Source organism: Lates calcarifer, linkage group LG12 (genome assembly GCF_001640805.2).
Source record: "Lates calcarifer isolate ASB-BC8 linkage group LG12, TLL_Latcal_v3, whole genome shotgun sequence".
Lineage (NCBI taxonomy): Eukaryota > Metazoa > Chordata > Actinopteri > Centropomidae > Lates > Lates calcarifer.
The window spans coordinates 26400740-26415713 of record NC_066844.1 but is presented as its reverse complement, the minus strand read 5'-3'; the positions used below and the strand labels follow the sequence as shown (position 1 = coordinate 26415713).

Sequence of the window (14974 nt, the reverse complement as noted above, 5' to 3'; positions counted from 1 at the left end):
CGAGTGTTTACGTGTGCGTCTGTTTTGTGTGTGTGTGTGTGTGTGTGTGTGCTCCCTGCGCATCACTGAGCACTGCATGGAGATACAGAGTGGAATTTAGGGCTGAGACGCAGTGAAAGGGAGCCCCTTCCTCATGCATGAGATAGGATCAGTGTTTACATGCACACAAAGCAGAAAACTCCAGTGATTGCAAAACATCTCCCTACATTTTCTGATGAAAACTGCAGCACTGGGCCGACACTGAAACAACTTTATCTGACCGGTCTATGACCAAGTGTAAATGAGAACCAGCGATTCTTAGAAAACTGGTTATATTTAGTAAAAAGGGTCAGTGGTCTCTGCTTGTTTATCCACTCCTCTGTAAACACAAATCGGATGTAATGCCACTTCATTTATATAGCCCATGATGACGATAGTGTGTTGTGTCAAAGGACAAGATATCAGTTTACCTCATTTAGAAGAAGTCTGGCACATAAATATTTCCTCTGGGGCTTTTCAGGAGCAGTGATACTTCTACAACAACGTCTTTCTCAACCAAGAGAAGCCGGAGAAACAGTGAAGCATTTGAGATTTGATGTGGGAACCGGCACTGGTTCCAGCTGAAAGTAGAAAACTGTCTGGCGCTCATTCTTCCTCACTTAACATACTGTATGTTAAATGTACCCTGCGCAGTTTTCATTGTAAGCAAACAGAGTTTTTGTTTACATTCAGTGTTTCTCGCCAGAACACACACCTGTGTCCCCACGGCCCAGAAAACACACTGAATGCATGAAGCACTTGTAAAGAAGGTTAAAATTCTTTTCAGTTAGGTTTTTCTTCGCTTCTATTGTTGCATTGGTATTTTTAAGAACTCATTACTGCCACTGGCTGTTGATTTACCTCTGCAGTCAGCAAGAATGAAACCCAGTCTCCCAGAAATGACGTTTATATCCAACTAAGTAGCAACAGCAAATGTGTTTTACAGGAAATCTGATTGCAGCTGGATTAGATTTTCTATTAACATAATGACAAAATGTTAATTTACATACGCTTTTGTTGCCTAAACCGAAGGATCAAAGATGTTCTGGAGTAAAATTTAGAGTTTAGAGTTTTGGATTCATACCTTCGTGTATTCTGAATACACACCATACAGAGGTATTTACAGGGACTCACAGATGTTTGTAGACCACTCACAGCTATTTTGTCTTCGTGCAACACTCTGAGTAGCATTACCCAATAACAAACAATGACCTTCCCCAGTCTTCATATAGTCTTTAGTCTGGACATCAGGGTGCTTGATATAATTAACCTGGGTCCAGTAGTGTGTGGGAGCCCTGTAGCTGCTGCAGAGACAGATTATAAAAAGTAGTTTAAATTATTCAGAACATTTATTCATGCTGATGCAGGCAAACAATTATTCACGTGTCAATTTTTCATGATGCTTACTGATGCGACAAAGTCCTGCAAAGACTAACAGAAAGTACTCATTCAGTCCTTTTTCACAGCCAGACTCTGTTCTCTCCATCCCTTTGTTTTTCTTGAAAGTCTAGTAGTGTGTACAAAACAAGTGGTGAAAAACATGCGTGCTTGCAACAAGTGGCTGCTCCAAAGAATCAAAAGAAATGTTTGAGTGACAGCTCTGAGGTCAGTCTGAAATCTTGTTGTTGGGTAATGTGTGGAGCCCACACTTCAGTGAGTTACAATAAGTGACAAAACTGGTGAAGACATTCTTTATGTGTGTGGTCTCCCGCAGCTACAAATTAGAAAATCTTGTAAACGTGTTCCCAACTTAAGGATTGATTTCACAATCAATTTAAATGAGCTGCAGTTTAGATTGTTGAAATTCCTCATATGTTTTTGATCTCAGAAGTTTGTGTGCCTGTTTATATGAGAGCAAAACCTAAAATGGGTCTACAACAATGAGTATCAGTGTGTGTGTGTGTGTGTGTGTGTGTGTGTGTTTTAAGCTTCTCACCCCTCCAATTCACAGCCAGCTGATTATCTGATTTGTTGCCTTTTAGTTATGTTAATGCCACTTAATTACAGCCCTGGTGGGAACTCAAGACGCATACTCTCTCTCTCTTTCTCTCTCTCTCTCTCTCTCTCTCTATCACACACACACACACACACACACACACACACAACGGAAACCTAACTCTAACCTGAACCCTAAAACCAAATCTTAACCCTCAAACAGTCACATATAGTTGTGAGGGCCAGGTAAAATGTCCTCACTTTCCCAAAGTGTCCTCACTCTGTAGGGTCAATACATGGCCTCACAAAGATAGAAGCGCGCGCACACACACACACACACACACACACACACACACACACACACACCAACAATCACCTTGCTTAAGTGGATGTGTAATTTGTGTCAAAGAGATTTAATGTAGCAGAATCATTCTGCAATTCTTGCTTCACAGTTCTCACCCCCGCCTCTCTTTCCTTCTCCCCTCCCCCCTCCCTCTCTCTCTCTCTCTCTCTCTCTCTCTCTCTCTCTCTAACATGCATCTTTTCATTTCGAGCTTTAATAAACAACTCGGCAGATATCATGGCCGCTGCTCAGTGCAGCAGTCAGCAGCGTGGCGTCAGTCAGTCCTGGGATCTCTGTGTCTGTATGTGCATGGGTGTGTGTTTATATGTGTGTTTGTGTGTTTGAGTGTGTGTGTGTGTTGTCTGCGTTTGTTTAGTTTGTAGACTCCTCTGGACAGCCATGACTCGTCTCTTCCTGACAGCGTATGAGACTGCCGCCCCGTCAGAGCCCGGCCAACCCTTTCATTCGTTCAGGGAAAGTGTGTTTGTGCGTGCATATGTGTCTGTGTGGGCGCTTTTTTCTGTGTGTGTGTGTGTGTGTTAGTCACATGCTAAGCCCCAAACATCAGCTCAGGGATCCCAGCCAATTAAAAGCTAACGCAGGCCCGGATGCCTTGCCCCTACCAACATCTGGGTATTAAACTAAACGCCTGCGATATATTAGTTATGAAGTCAGCAGCTCTGAGGCAGACCACACAGGAGAGGTGCACATTTCACAGTACGTCTGAGTGTGTATGATCCAAATAGTTGCTCTGTAATTTGTTCACTGTGTAAATTGATGAGGTTTGTTTAACTAAATGGCAAGCAGAACGAAAAAGGAGAACATCATCTTCATCTCTACTGTTTTGCATCATCAAATTTGTCATCAGATCGCAGCAGTCATCAGTTCTCCTATGATTTACAGTTTACTGCAGGCGAACGAGGGAGATGAGCTGTGGGGTGAGCGCATTCTCTGCAGAGGACGGGTTGAAGTTTTTGTATATTATTTATTAAAAACCCAGACATAAGCAATTGTAACATTGTAAAAATTAAAAGGCTTCTCTTTGACTTGTTGGGAAGGTGAAGAGAGCAAGAAGAGGAGGACAGATAGTGGGAAAAAGAAGGAGCCAAAGCGGGAGAGGAGGCAGGGGAGGCACAAGCGTGAAAGTGATGATATAAGGCTGTATAACACAATGACCCTTAACAAGGAGGCAACACACACACACACACACACACACACACACACACAGACAGGTGTGCATGTTTAGTCATACAACTGTGAAGTGATGAAGACAAGTCTCCACATGTATGTTCAGCTGCTGGGACAAATTTAAGTACAGTTTACATGCTGAGGAGAGAAAGAGAGATAAAACACACAGAGAGTGTGTGTGTGTGTGTGTGTGTGTGTGTGCTTTGCAGAACAACAGGATTTGTTTAGAACTCATAATTTTCCAGAGCGCTGTCTGGTTCATTTATCAGGATTTTCAAATGACGGACTCTGGCAGAATGTGTTTGTGTTAAAGGGGAACTCCACCGGCTTCACACAGCAAAGTGTAAAATACAGGTTTGAAAATGAAAGCTTAGCAGATCTCTGCAGATTTCTCCTCATCTCAGTTTAAGGCTACATTAGCAACTACTAAACACCACGTATTTGAATCTCCAATAAGTTGCATTGTGGTAATGTGGGCACTAAGTTTGAACAACTTTTTAAACCATCTGTGTTTTGGGAGTGCCACACTAAATTGGTGGACTACTCCTTTAATACCTGAACTTTCCCCTCCACTGTCCGTGTTCATTTTTACTTTACGGCTAACATCTGCTCTTGCAGCACGGTGACAGCTGGACTTCAGTTGTGTCTGCTCAGTTTTTGCACATGATCAGCCCCATGTGGCAGCTTCAGGTGACTGTTACATGACGTCTGCAAACTGCACCAGATCAGGAGTGTTTTACGGATTCAAAAAGAGAGAACTAAGGCCTGTACAGGTTACAGTACAGTGCAGGTCTGTCAGGCTGGATCTGAGCTTATTGTTTAGGAACTAGTGTTAATGTTTTTGTTGTGTTTTAAGCTCAGGTGGTTCTTGACCCTCGAGCACAGCCTGAAGTGTGTCGGGACTAGAACAGAAAAACAGAAGTTATACTAACTGAATGCTTGGTCAGATTCTTGCTCCTGTTTATTTAATCTTTGATCAGGTTTTTCCTGTTTAAACTTTGAAACATTCTTGTACGGCTGCTTGTGTTACAGGATTTTACGATTGCTTTGGCTCAAGTTTCAGTGTGTAAAACTCTTAGTTATAAGGCTCTTAGCAGTAAGACAACATTTAACACTGATTTATTGAGAAGTCTGACATATTTTAGGTTTGATTTGTGTGTTTTTGTGGGAGAGAAAAACAAATCTGACTAAAGACAGCGTACTCTTGGCCTTTTAAATCTTGGCTGCTTTAATATGCATCATAGATAATCAGGTAATTTGCCTGCATGGCCATGTATTTACCTACCAGTCACTGAAAAGCCCCATTTCTGTTTTTCTCCTAATTAATCCTGCCTGTTTATTTCTCTGTTGTCTGTGTCATATTTCTGCTTGTTTCCCTCTCTGTGAGAGGCTCTCAGAGCTGTGGTCACTGTGTTCGTCTGGTGGCCCGTGGGCCTCGTCTGCCGCCGTCGTCGTTTGGAGGGACTACGTCGCGGTTTCCCCCCACACACCAAACGCAAACACACACACGCGCATAAATACACAGTCGCACGCTCACGTAGTGTGCTCTCCGTCTATGTCTCTCTTTCTGCCTCTTTGTCTGTCTTGGTCTCAGCCGCACACATGCGTTGGATATCCGCCCCCGCTCGAGCACACACTCTCTCCCCCTCCATCCCCTGGAGCCCCTCTGTCTCTCTCTCCTCTGTCTCTTTTTCTTCACGAGTTTTCCACCTCCTCTCTCTCCTCCCTCACTTCCAGCTGTGTTATACAGCTAAGGAATATAAGTAGCAGCAGGCCTGCTATAAATATCGCCTGCCCACCCAAGACTGTTAGGATTATTATTTTTCTTATAATCACTGCGGTCTTTCTATAAACCGAACAGATTATTATCTGGTTTTTGTTCCCTGGTGCGGGTCCCCATTTCAGTGTAGCAGCCAGCTCCAGTGAGTTTCTGCACAAGACATTTTCTTTTTACTGGTGTCAGGGAGATGATTGACTGGAGAAGATTTACAAGGCCTTGATTTGTACTTTAACTTCCAGACTGACAGTACAGCCTGAGCAGTGATGAGTAGAGTGGACAAAAGCCAGGAGAGAAAATGACGTAGAGCCGCCGAGAGGATGGGAGGAAAAGAGCAACAAGCAGCTGGGTGACGTTCAGGAGCGCTGGGGAAGGTGAAGAGGAGTGCTGAGCTGGATTTACGATGACGAAGCTCTGTTCGCTTTTTCTTGAAAATGGGGGTTGGGCTCCCAGTTGTTTATAGACGGAGCAGTACTGCGCGCTGCCTCGGTCTACAGCTGGGAGCCAGCTGTGTGAATCAACCTCTCCTCATCTGCTTTATCCATCCATCCTTCTCTCCCTCTTTTTCCCCCTCCCCCTCTTTCCTCTGGCTCTCCTCCTTAAAAGGAGTTCAAAGGAATATTTGTGGTTGGAGCGTTACGTACCTGATACACCGACACGCAGAAGTCGAAGAAGTAGAAGAGGGAAAGACAAGTTAGATGTTACATGTTAGACAGAAGAGAGAGAAAGGTGTGTGTTTGGGGGGAGGGAAAGAGAGTGGAGGTAAAGAGAGAGGAGGGAGGGAGGAGAGGAGCGGGGTACAGGAAACCACAGGTATGTGCAGGATGGCGGGTGGGTGGCCTGGAGAGAGGACAGAGAAAATGTGGGATTGTGGAGGAGTCAAGGAACAGCAAGTTATGGGGGAGACTGGAGAGGAAGGAAACACACTCATACGAGCTGGTAACACCACGTCTGTCCTCCTCATGAAATCCTTAACCTGAAAAACGTTAAACATCTAAATGCCTCTGAGAAAGGGAAGCTGCTCTGTGGCTGGCCGTACAAAACTCTGCTTGTACAGGCAAATGAAAACAAGGAGAGGTGAACCACTCCTAATCCTAAAGCAAACACTATCAAGTCACCGACTGATCAAGCCAACAGTTTCGAAGGTGGTAAAACAGTAATCATGACCGCGCTGCTAATGCTGTGTGTTACTGAACATGTGACTACAAAGGAGCATGAGTAATGACGGTGCTTTCTGCACCAAAACTAGCTCTTTGTCATTGTATTTACTGTCTTTGTTACTCTCTGCAGCTGCTGCTTTACTGACAGTTTTCATCATGTTCAACAGGAACATGGCTTCCAACTCACCTTAACTTCAAAAAACTTCACTTAAGTCTCATGTGTTATCTGCTGCGTCTGCTCAGCTCTTTTATACAGCGCTCGGTTTAGCTCAGCTCCTACTGTTTGTAGTCAGATTGAGGTGCCGCGCTCGAGCCCTGTAGTGCCCTGACGTCTGTCATCAGTCACTCCGGTGGTGTAGCAACAAGGGATCAACATTTCATTCTGCCATTTCGACAAGGTGAGAACCCCAGCAGTGAGACGTCAGCACCGCAGCTTCCTCAGCCCACAGTTTACAGTACAGGGATATGTGAGGTGTGAATCAGTGGGGTTGAAAGCAGGGTTACAGTGTTGACTGTATTAAACCACAGCGCTAGTCTAGTAAACATCAGTTTAGGGCTTCAGGGATTCTTCTTTCTCAACACGGAGACCACATTAACACGTTTAGAGTCTTACACTCTTGAACTAAACATCATTAGTAGTATTTTTGTCTTGTGAGGGAGGGAAGTTTGGGGAGGGAGCCATATTTTTACTGACATAACATCACTCATCTGTTACACTGATTAACCTTTATTAGCTTTCTATTCTATTTCATGAATTCTCTATGTTTCTGTTTTTATCTAATGACCTCTGACTTGGAAAGCAAAAGATATTCTGATTTATTTAATTTAAAAAAATGAGGCAGCATGCAGAAGGCTACTATATTGTAGAATTCACATATGTATGTAAAATCATACACAAAATGGCCAAATTAATGAATGCAAGGTCCTGTGAACCACGGTCACACTCTACATCAGAAAGAACTCCTCAAAAAGTATAAATCAAATCCTTCAATAACAAAGTCTGCACCTCTGTTGTTCAAAATCTGGTGACAGAAACCATGACTTTTCTATAAAGTCAGCGCTGACAGTGCAGGAGTTCAGTTGTGCATTAGACTACAGTAAATCCCAGTTTGCAGGGAACAGAGTTTCATAATATGATTGTATCATCATAATACAATATCACTGAGTCACTGAGCTATAATATTAAATTGTTGCCCATCCATAATTCCACTACAGTAAATAGCTGCTTGCCACTTGTTTCCTTGTCACAATAATGCTTATCTTTGTTCTGTATCTTGTGAAAATGTCAGTCTGAGGCTTAACAGGGATGAAAGCTGTTTAAATCAAACTCAGAATGGTTGTTCATAAGTAGATATGACATTAATCTTCCCTGCAGCAGGTCAGTGAGTAGGGCTTATTGTACATTACAGTGATGTCTCCGGCCCTGTGGCCTTTCAGTGGTCACACCATTGGCCCCCATCACATTACAGCAGCTGTAAGGAATTCACAGAGTGTGGGTAAAAGGGGTAAAAAACACAGGGGAGGGTGAGTGGGGGGAGAGAGGCAGGGAAGGAGGAGAGTCTGTGTTGGGTGGGGGGGTTAGAAAAACAAAGCCAGAATTTAAAAACAAAGTTTACCACTGAAGGAAAACAACTGGGCTAGAAAACGTCGGTGGGTGAGGAGAGAGAGAGACGGAGGAGGGGAAAAAATGAAAAAGAAAATGAGGCAGAATCTGGACTGTGGTTGGCTGAGGGCCCGAGCCCCGCCTTCATCCCCCCCCCGCCCACCCCTCTCTCCTTCGCTCCGTCTCCAGCCCTAACACAACAGAATCTCCCACAAGCCCAGCCACATCAGGAACGGCTGGCTACATTATAGCTGCCATTATCGTCTCTCAAGTCATAACAGCCAGAGAACACCCACCTCGACTGCAGCTCCGCCAGGAGGGGGAGGGGCGAGGCAGAGGTCGCAAGAGCAGGAATGAGCCGGGAGAGAGGGAATGAGGGAGAGGGTGGAGGCAGCGGGGGAGAGGAGGGAGCAGGAGATAGCCAGAGATAGCGACACAGAGCCATGGAAAAGACAGAATGAGGGGATGAACGTAGGGAACGAGGGAGAGGGTGGGGGTGAGAGACAAAATACTTTCAGATGGGTGTTTACACTACACAGTATAGTCCACAGACATGTGTTCATGTTTTATTCAGGCTGTTGTGTGTGTGTGTGTGTAAATGCTGTCTAAGTAACAGATTATCCACACACACACACAAACACACATACTGTATATGTTCACAAGAGGAGAAATGAGGCTAAGAGGAGAGGGGCTGTCAGTAAATGCCACTTTTTACATTGGCTGGGGAGGGAACGGGGGGGGGGCATGTGTGAGCCCCAGTTTAATGTTACACCCAAGAGAAGAGCAGTGTAGAAGCAGAGTGGAGCAGGGCCGGATCAGGTCTTTTGTCTGACACGACCAGTGACCTGTGGAAATGTCTGTCCTCTCTGGAGACTTCCTCAGAGGGAGGAGGACCGACGCTTTATGGGAATGTCGCAAATGGCCAAACTGTGCAAGACTAAACAATGTTTCTCTTTGTATACCACAAATACAAACCGTCACCTGAGAACTGGGTTTAGAGGGACAAATACGAATTGAAGTTAAGTCAAAGCCCTGCAATGAGTAAAACATCTGTGAAGTTTATGGTGTTGCTCACTTTAGTGTCACCAGAAAGCACTGATCATACTCAGGGAGACATTCTCCTGTCAGTTTAGATATTAAAGGGGAATTGGTTGCTTAATGTGAGACTACGTTGACACACTCACTTTCAGTGTGTGGTCTGCTCTGACCAGGAGAATACAGAGACTCATTTTAGCTAGAGTCAGAAAACTTTGGGTAGATTTTACTGTGCAACAGACGTTCACTGACTTGTCCTTACGCCATGTTTAACATTTACTTTTAAATAAAAATGTTGCAGGAGAAGAGTTATCAGCAAAATGTCCATTGTAGGTCATCATCTTCCTAAAGTTTGCTAACATTAGCCACAATAAGCTAATGGTCATACCAGACCAAGTAAGGCTGTAGCAGTATTACTTTATTTTTACTGCTAACAGATTCAAATTTTAATCCATTAGAGGGATGTGTTCTCTCATACTACATAAATCTGTTAATGTTTGATCCACTTCACAGAGCAGCCAGAACCAGATCTGCTCTTGTATTTAGTTTTAGTTTTTGCTGAATGGTGGGTCTTTACAGTGCAGTGGTTGGATTTCTGACAGTGAATGAGTAATGGTCCATTAAGGATACAAACCCATTTTTTATTTATTGGTGGTAAGCCGTGTTGGTTCGGTGACTGAGTAGGTAAGGCGGGATGGAAATTAATTACGATAAACCACAGTCAGGACGTCTTGGGCTTGTTTAAAAATATCCAGTAATTGAGGAAAGCTCAGCTAATATCACAATCCAGGATCATAAAACACACTTCCATGAGTTTATCTCAGTCTGGAAACAAAGCACAGTACCTCAAACTGAACTATGCTTTAAAAAATCTGAAGTTACGTTAGTAGGTACACTAGTAGTCATTTATTTGATTATTTAATCAACTTTGGGCTGTGAGAAGTTATTATTATTGTTATTTATTGTCACATTAACAGTGAAATTCATTTGGAAATGATTTGTTAGTTGCACCACAGTGTGATCACAGTCCTGTGTGTGGTTGATGTTCAGGTGCAGGATGAGAGATGTCTGGCTGTTAGGTGTGGCTTGTTTGTCTGGGGTGGTGATGTTGCAGGGTTAGTGAACCTGGAGTGTTTGAATGGGGAGGTTTTGGGTGTAGAAAGTGGCTGGACTTCCTGTCCTCATCCTCAGCTCCTTGGTCCCTGCCCAGCTCGCCGTGCCGCAGCAGAGCAGGCTTGTTTAGTTAGCCGTTTGATTTATGGCCTTGGGGTTTTTAATATGCTGCTGCCCCATCCCTCTCAAACCCAGCACCACAAATTACACCGGGGAGCAAAACTCCCTCAGAGTTTCTCACAAAATATTGACCTAAAATAGCACAATGCCACGACACCTGTGTCAGCACCAGCCATGTATAAAATCATCCATCTATACGTAAATAATACGCATCACAGAACATAAATCCATACGTCTACACATACAGGTGCAGATATAGAAGCATATATATACACATTCATTTTATGTTTTTATACATGGGACTTGTTTCGTTCTATAACGCTGAGTGGCACAAAGTTTTTTTCACGACCTAAAAATCATCAGTGAGTATATGAAAATATATATGATGTCTTCTTTCTTGTATGTAAAAGTTTAATGCCTCAGTGGTAAACCATGACGTGTTTCATTTTCACAGAAACAACAGATACTGATATTATTTCAAACGGTAGATATATAAATATTCAGAGATATTTATGATAAAAAGCTCGTGAAATATACAACATGAAGTTTAAGAGCTGCTACATTTTCATACAGATATTATTTCATATTTGCTGTTGTAAATTAAAAAAACCAACACAGTCGAGTGTGTGTGCATAGAGCTACAACAGTAACACACACACTCACTCACACACACACACACACACACACACTCGCTTTGCTCCCAGGAGAATCACATACAAACAAACATATTTCACAAAAAAGTTCCAGCTTGCTTAAGGTGCTCTCATACATTATTCACTCTTACTCTGAGATCCGCCACCATTTATCACGTCAGACACACTCTCTCCACACACACACACACACACACACACACACACACACACACACACACACACACACACACTGTGCTAGAAATACACTTGTCTCCAAAACTCTCCTCTCACACACACCTGCCACTGGGCTTACACAGAACAAACTGCTTCTGGTATATTCACAGTAACACTCTGTCACACACACACACACACACTCTCTGTAGACTTGGTGGCCACTGGATTATTATGCTACCCCCTGGCGAGACTGACAGGTGTGTGAGTGTGTGTGTGTGTCAGGCTGTCTGAGGACCCCCTTCTTGGTATTTATTAGTTCTGGACAGCTGAGGTGCTCGCTGAGATCTCTATTTAGCACTTCAGGCTAATTATCATACACACATGCAGAGCTGGTGCTGAATACGTGCAATTAGCCTCGGACCGCCCACATCATTTAGCCACCGGCTAACTTTGCGTACCAAATCCCCCCCAGTGGCTCGTGGGCTTAAATAGGTCCCCACTGCCCTTTTAACACTTGTGCTACTACATAACAGGCCTGGCAACCTGCTACACTCAAACCACAGAGCTTTCATCTGCAGCGGACAGCAGCTTTCCCAGACTGGGTCTGAACACTTGTCACATGGACAACAGCGATGTGATATTCTGATTCCACATGCATGACAAGGACTGCAAGGCAGAGTTAAACAACGTGATGTCAGAAAAGTCAAATTTGAAAATTATGAAAGAAAGAAATTGCAGCAATAAAGACGCATTAACACAATTATTTTTAGCCTCTCTCCACCTGTGGAGGCTGTGACATTAGTGTGTGTAGTAATTCTTTTGGTCTTAATTACCTCTGTAAACATGTAAGAATCCTCAGTTCCGACTATTAGTACTTGCACTGATGTGGTTGGCTGTAATGAGCAGGTGCTTGTTCCTGAGATCTCTCAGCTAGAATTACCTTACGCATACACTCCTGTTGAAAGATATCGTCTCAATATGAGTTTCATACAAAAGGCTGCTCTGTTCTGCTCTCAGTTTAATCTGTTTTTGGTACCAGCATCCCTCAACTGTTTGTCTTTTTAAGCTTCATGGTGAAACACAGATTTTCTTCCCCTGTGCGTCTTTTCCACGCTGATCACTCGTTTTCCAGGGTGGGCAGGTGCGGCAGCTTTTTGAGGAGCAGAACACAGTTTAACAGAGAGATTAAAGCCAAGCCCACAGTTTGTGTCACAAGGTTTTGTGTAATCTGTAGGAGTGTGTCAGGGCACATCAGTGCCGTCACATGACTCGCCTTTAAAGTCTCTATAGTGTATACAGTCACCTAGTTCTTTATTCTTTGTCCTGTCAAAGACTTTTACAGACTCTCAAAGCACATCGGTAAAAATACATAAACAACCTCCTAATTCTCAGACTGAAATTTACACTTGAACCACTGTTCAACTGCACCTTAAGTCATATTAAATATTTATGGAGATTGCCTCCAGTTCACCTGCAAACACTTCCTCATAGCGTTACGCACAGATTATCCATGGGTTGTTGTTGTTTCCATATTTTTCCATTACATATTTTTGGGAAATGTTAAAGTTTTATCCACTTTTTGACGGACTGCAGCAATGAAAAGTTTTACAGATTTTATATTCCAAACATAAACTAATAGAACAAATAGAATGGACTGAAGCAGGTTTAGCACCTGCATCTACAAAATATAAATCTACTAATGCTTTAACACATTCCTTTTGTATTTTACTCATTGTCAGTAAATTTTAAGTGCAGGGCTTTTTGTTTTTTCAGTGTTGTTAATTTTAACTTTAAATAGTTTTATAACGTGTCTAATTTATTTTATTACCACTGAGTTTTTAACCGTTCTACTTTAACGTAGGTCCTGGATTTAGTATGCTGTGCCAGCTTTAAAATAAGTATGACTCTTTTCACAGAGCGCTTACTCTGCCCTTGAACTGTTTTGCTTAGTTTGGTTGGGTTTGTTATTAACATCCTACATAGTCTTTTTTCCAAACCACAATTGTTTTTTGTCTCTTTGGCTTTTCTTTCTGGTGGAGTTTAGTTTAGTTTAGTTTGGTTGGGTTGGGTTGGGTTTGTTTGGATTTCCTCTCCTCACTCTAACGGTGTCCTCGTCTCTGTGTTTCAGGTCCAGGGTGTAAGGGGAGCAGTAGGTCTCGGAGCTCCAATGCCAGTGGACATGCAGCCACACCAGGGGCTGTATCACTATGAGACTTCACCCGGCCAGCCCTCCAGAGGGTAAGACGGCAGTTAGCCTGCACTAGGTCCTCAGTCATTACTCTGTGGCTGCACTTTAACCTCGATTTGTCATGGTGCAAGCCACAACTATTTTACAGAAGAGAAACGTAAAGGAAATGTGCTGCTTTGCTTTCTTTCTGAGGGTAAGACGAGAGGGTTGATACCACTCTCGTGTCTGTGTTCAGTCAGGAGCTGGAGTGAGGGCATGGTTAGCTTAGCTTAGCATAAAGACTGGAAACAGAGGGAAACAGCTAGCCTTGCTGTTTCCTAAGTTTGAAAACTCTTGGCATTTCTGTGCCACATTTTTTAATGTTATCAGTCAGCATCCATGAAACAACTGATAATGGTAATATTGATAAAGGCCTGGCAGATTATCTGGCTGTTTATTTAATTTTATCTCTCTCTTCTGTGCAGCATCTCCAGCAATAGCGCTGGTTGCCATATACGGTCAGTGAGCACAGGTTTTGGTCTGTGTGCAGACATGAAGGTATCAACCCTGACAAGCTCACAGTGACAACAAGGCTTTGGTGAACTGGGCACATTCACCAAGCTGAACTGCTGTTTGCTAAGAGTAATATATATATATATTCATTATATTTCTGTTTACATACACATTTTAGAAAACAAGACACAGGGTGTTGGTGTATTTTTGAACTTAGGACTACTATCCATCTCATCTCTTTTTGCCCAAATGTCTTTCTTTTTATCAAGAAAGCACCCGCTCTCTAGAAAGTAGAAATTATATCCATCTTGAAGGACCAGAAACCGTTCCTATTTTAACACAGGGATATTATGAGGGCACAGAATCCCAGGTCCCACTGCAATTGTTGTGGACACAGTGCTAGCTCAGCCCCTCACTCCTCCCCCCACTCCCCCTCCCCTCCCTTCCTCATGCCACCCAGGTTGCGGGTGGACTCGGCCTCTCTCTGACAGCTGCTAATTACAGGCTGACCAGGCCTTGCTGCGCTCTGCATGACTGCCTCGCGCCCCGCTCAGGTTACCCAGAGCGAGGGAACAGCGGAGAGAGCTGGAGAGAAAGGTGGCTGTGCAGGACAGAGAAAGACAGAGGAGCAGGAAGAGGAGGAGGAGGGAGAAAGGAAGAGGAGATAGAAAGAGATAGAAGTGACAGAGGGGGTAGAGAGAGAGAGAGAGAGAAACAGAGAAGTAGAACAGAAGGGATGAATGAGAGAAGAGAAAGGGAGAAAGGACTGAGAATAGGAGGGAGGTAAATTCAGGGGGGGACCGGCACAGTGGATTAGAGAGGACAGATTAAGCTTCTGTGTGGAATACACATCGTGGTGAAAGAATTAAAGAACTGAAAGGGCGACTTAGGAAAAGGTGGATAGATGAAGTCTGCCCCTTTAGGAGAGGAGCAAGAAGAAGAGAGAGAAAGAGGAGAAGAACGGAGGAGACCGACTCTGAACTATAAGCAGCGAGACTGAGGAAAGGTCAGAGAATACATTGAAATTCACAAGAGGACTGGAAAGTTCCAATGAAGCTTCACTTCTAGTTTGGAAAGGGGAAAACCCAGATGAGTAAGTTTCCACAGTGTAGAGCAAGATAAGGGCTATACGCCATCTACTGGTGAGAGGGAGACATCACAACAGATTAGAGAGAAGAAGGGAATCTGTTTTGTTT

General features: G+C 43.5%; 1 protein-coding gene and 1 long non-coding RNA gene across 2 annotated transcripts in view; one reads left to right on the top strand and one right to left on the bottom strand.

Moving 5' to 3' along the window:
- The window catches only part of LOC108884831 (uncharacterized), a 70164-nt gene that overhangs the window by 11246 nt on the left and 43944 nt on the right, over positions 1-14974 (bottom strand). The window lies entirely within an intron of this gene.
- gli1 (GLI family zinc finger 1) overlaps positions 1-14974 on the top strand; it is a 45452-nt gene that overhangs the window by 21171 nt on the left and 9307 nt on the right. Inside the window, 1 exon segment of the mRNA XM_051074281.1 lies at positions 13227-13336. Coding sequence (XP_050930238.1) covers positions 13266-13336 — 71 coding nt within the window. The 5' untranslated portion in view covers positions 13227-13265.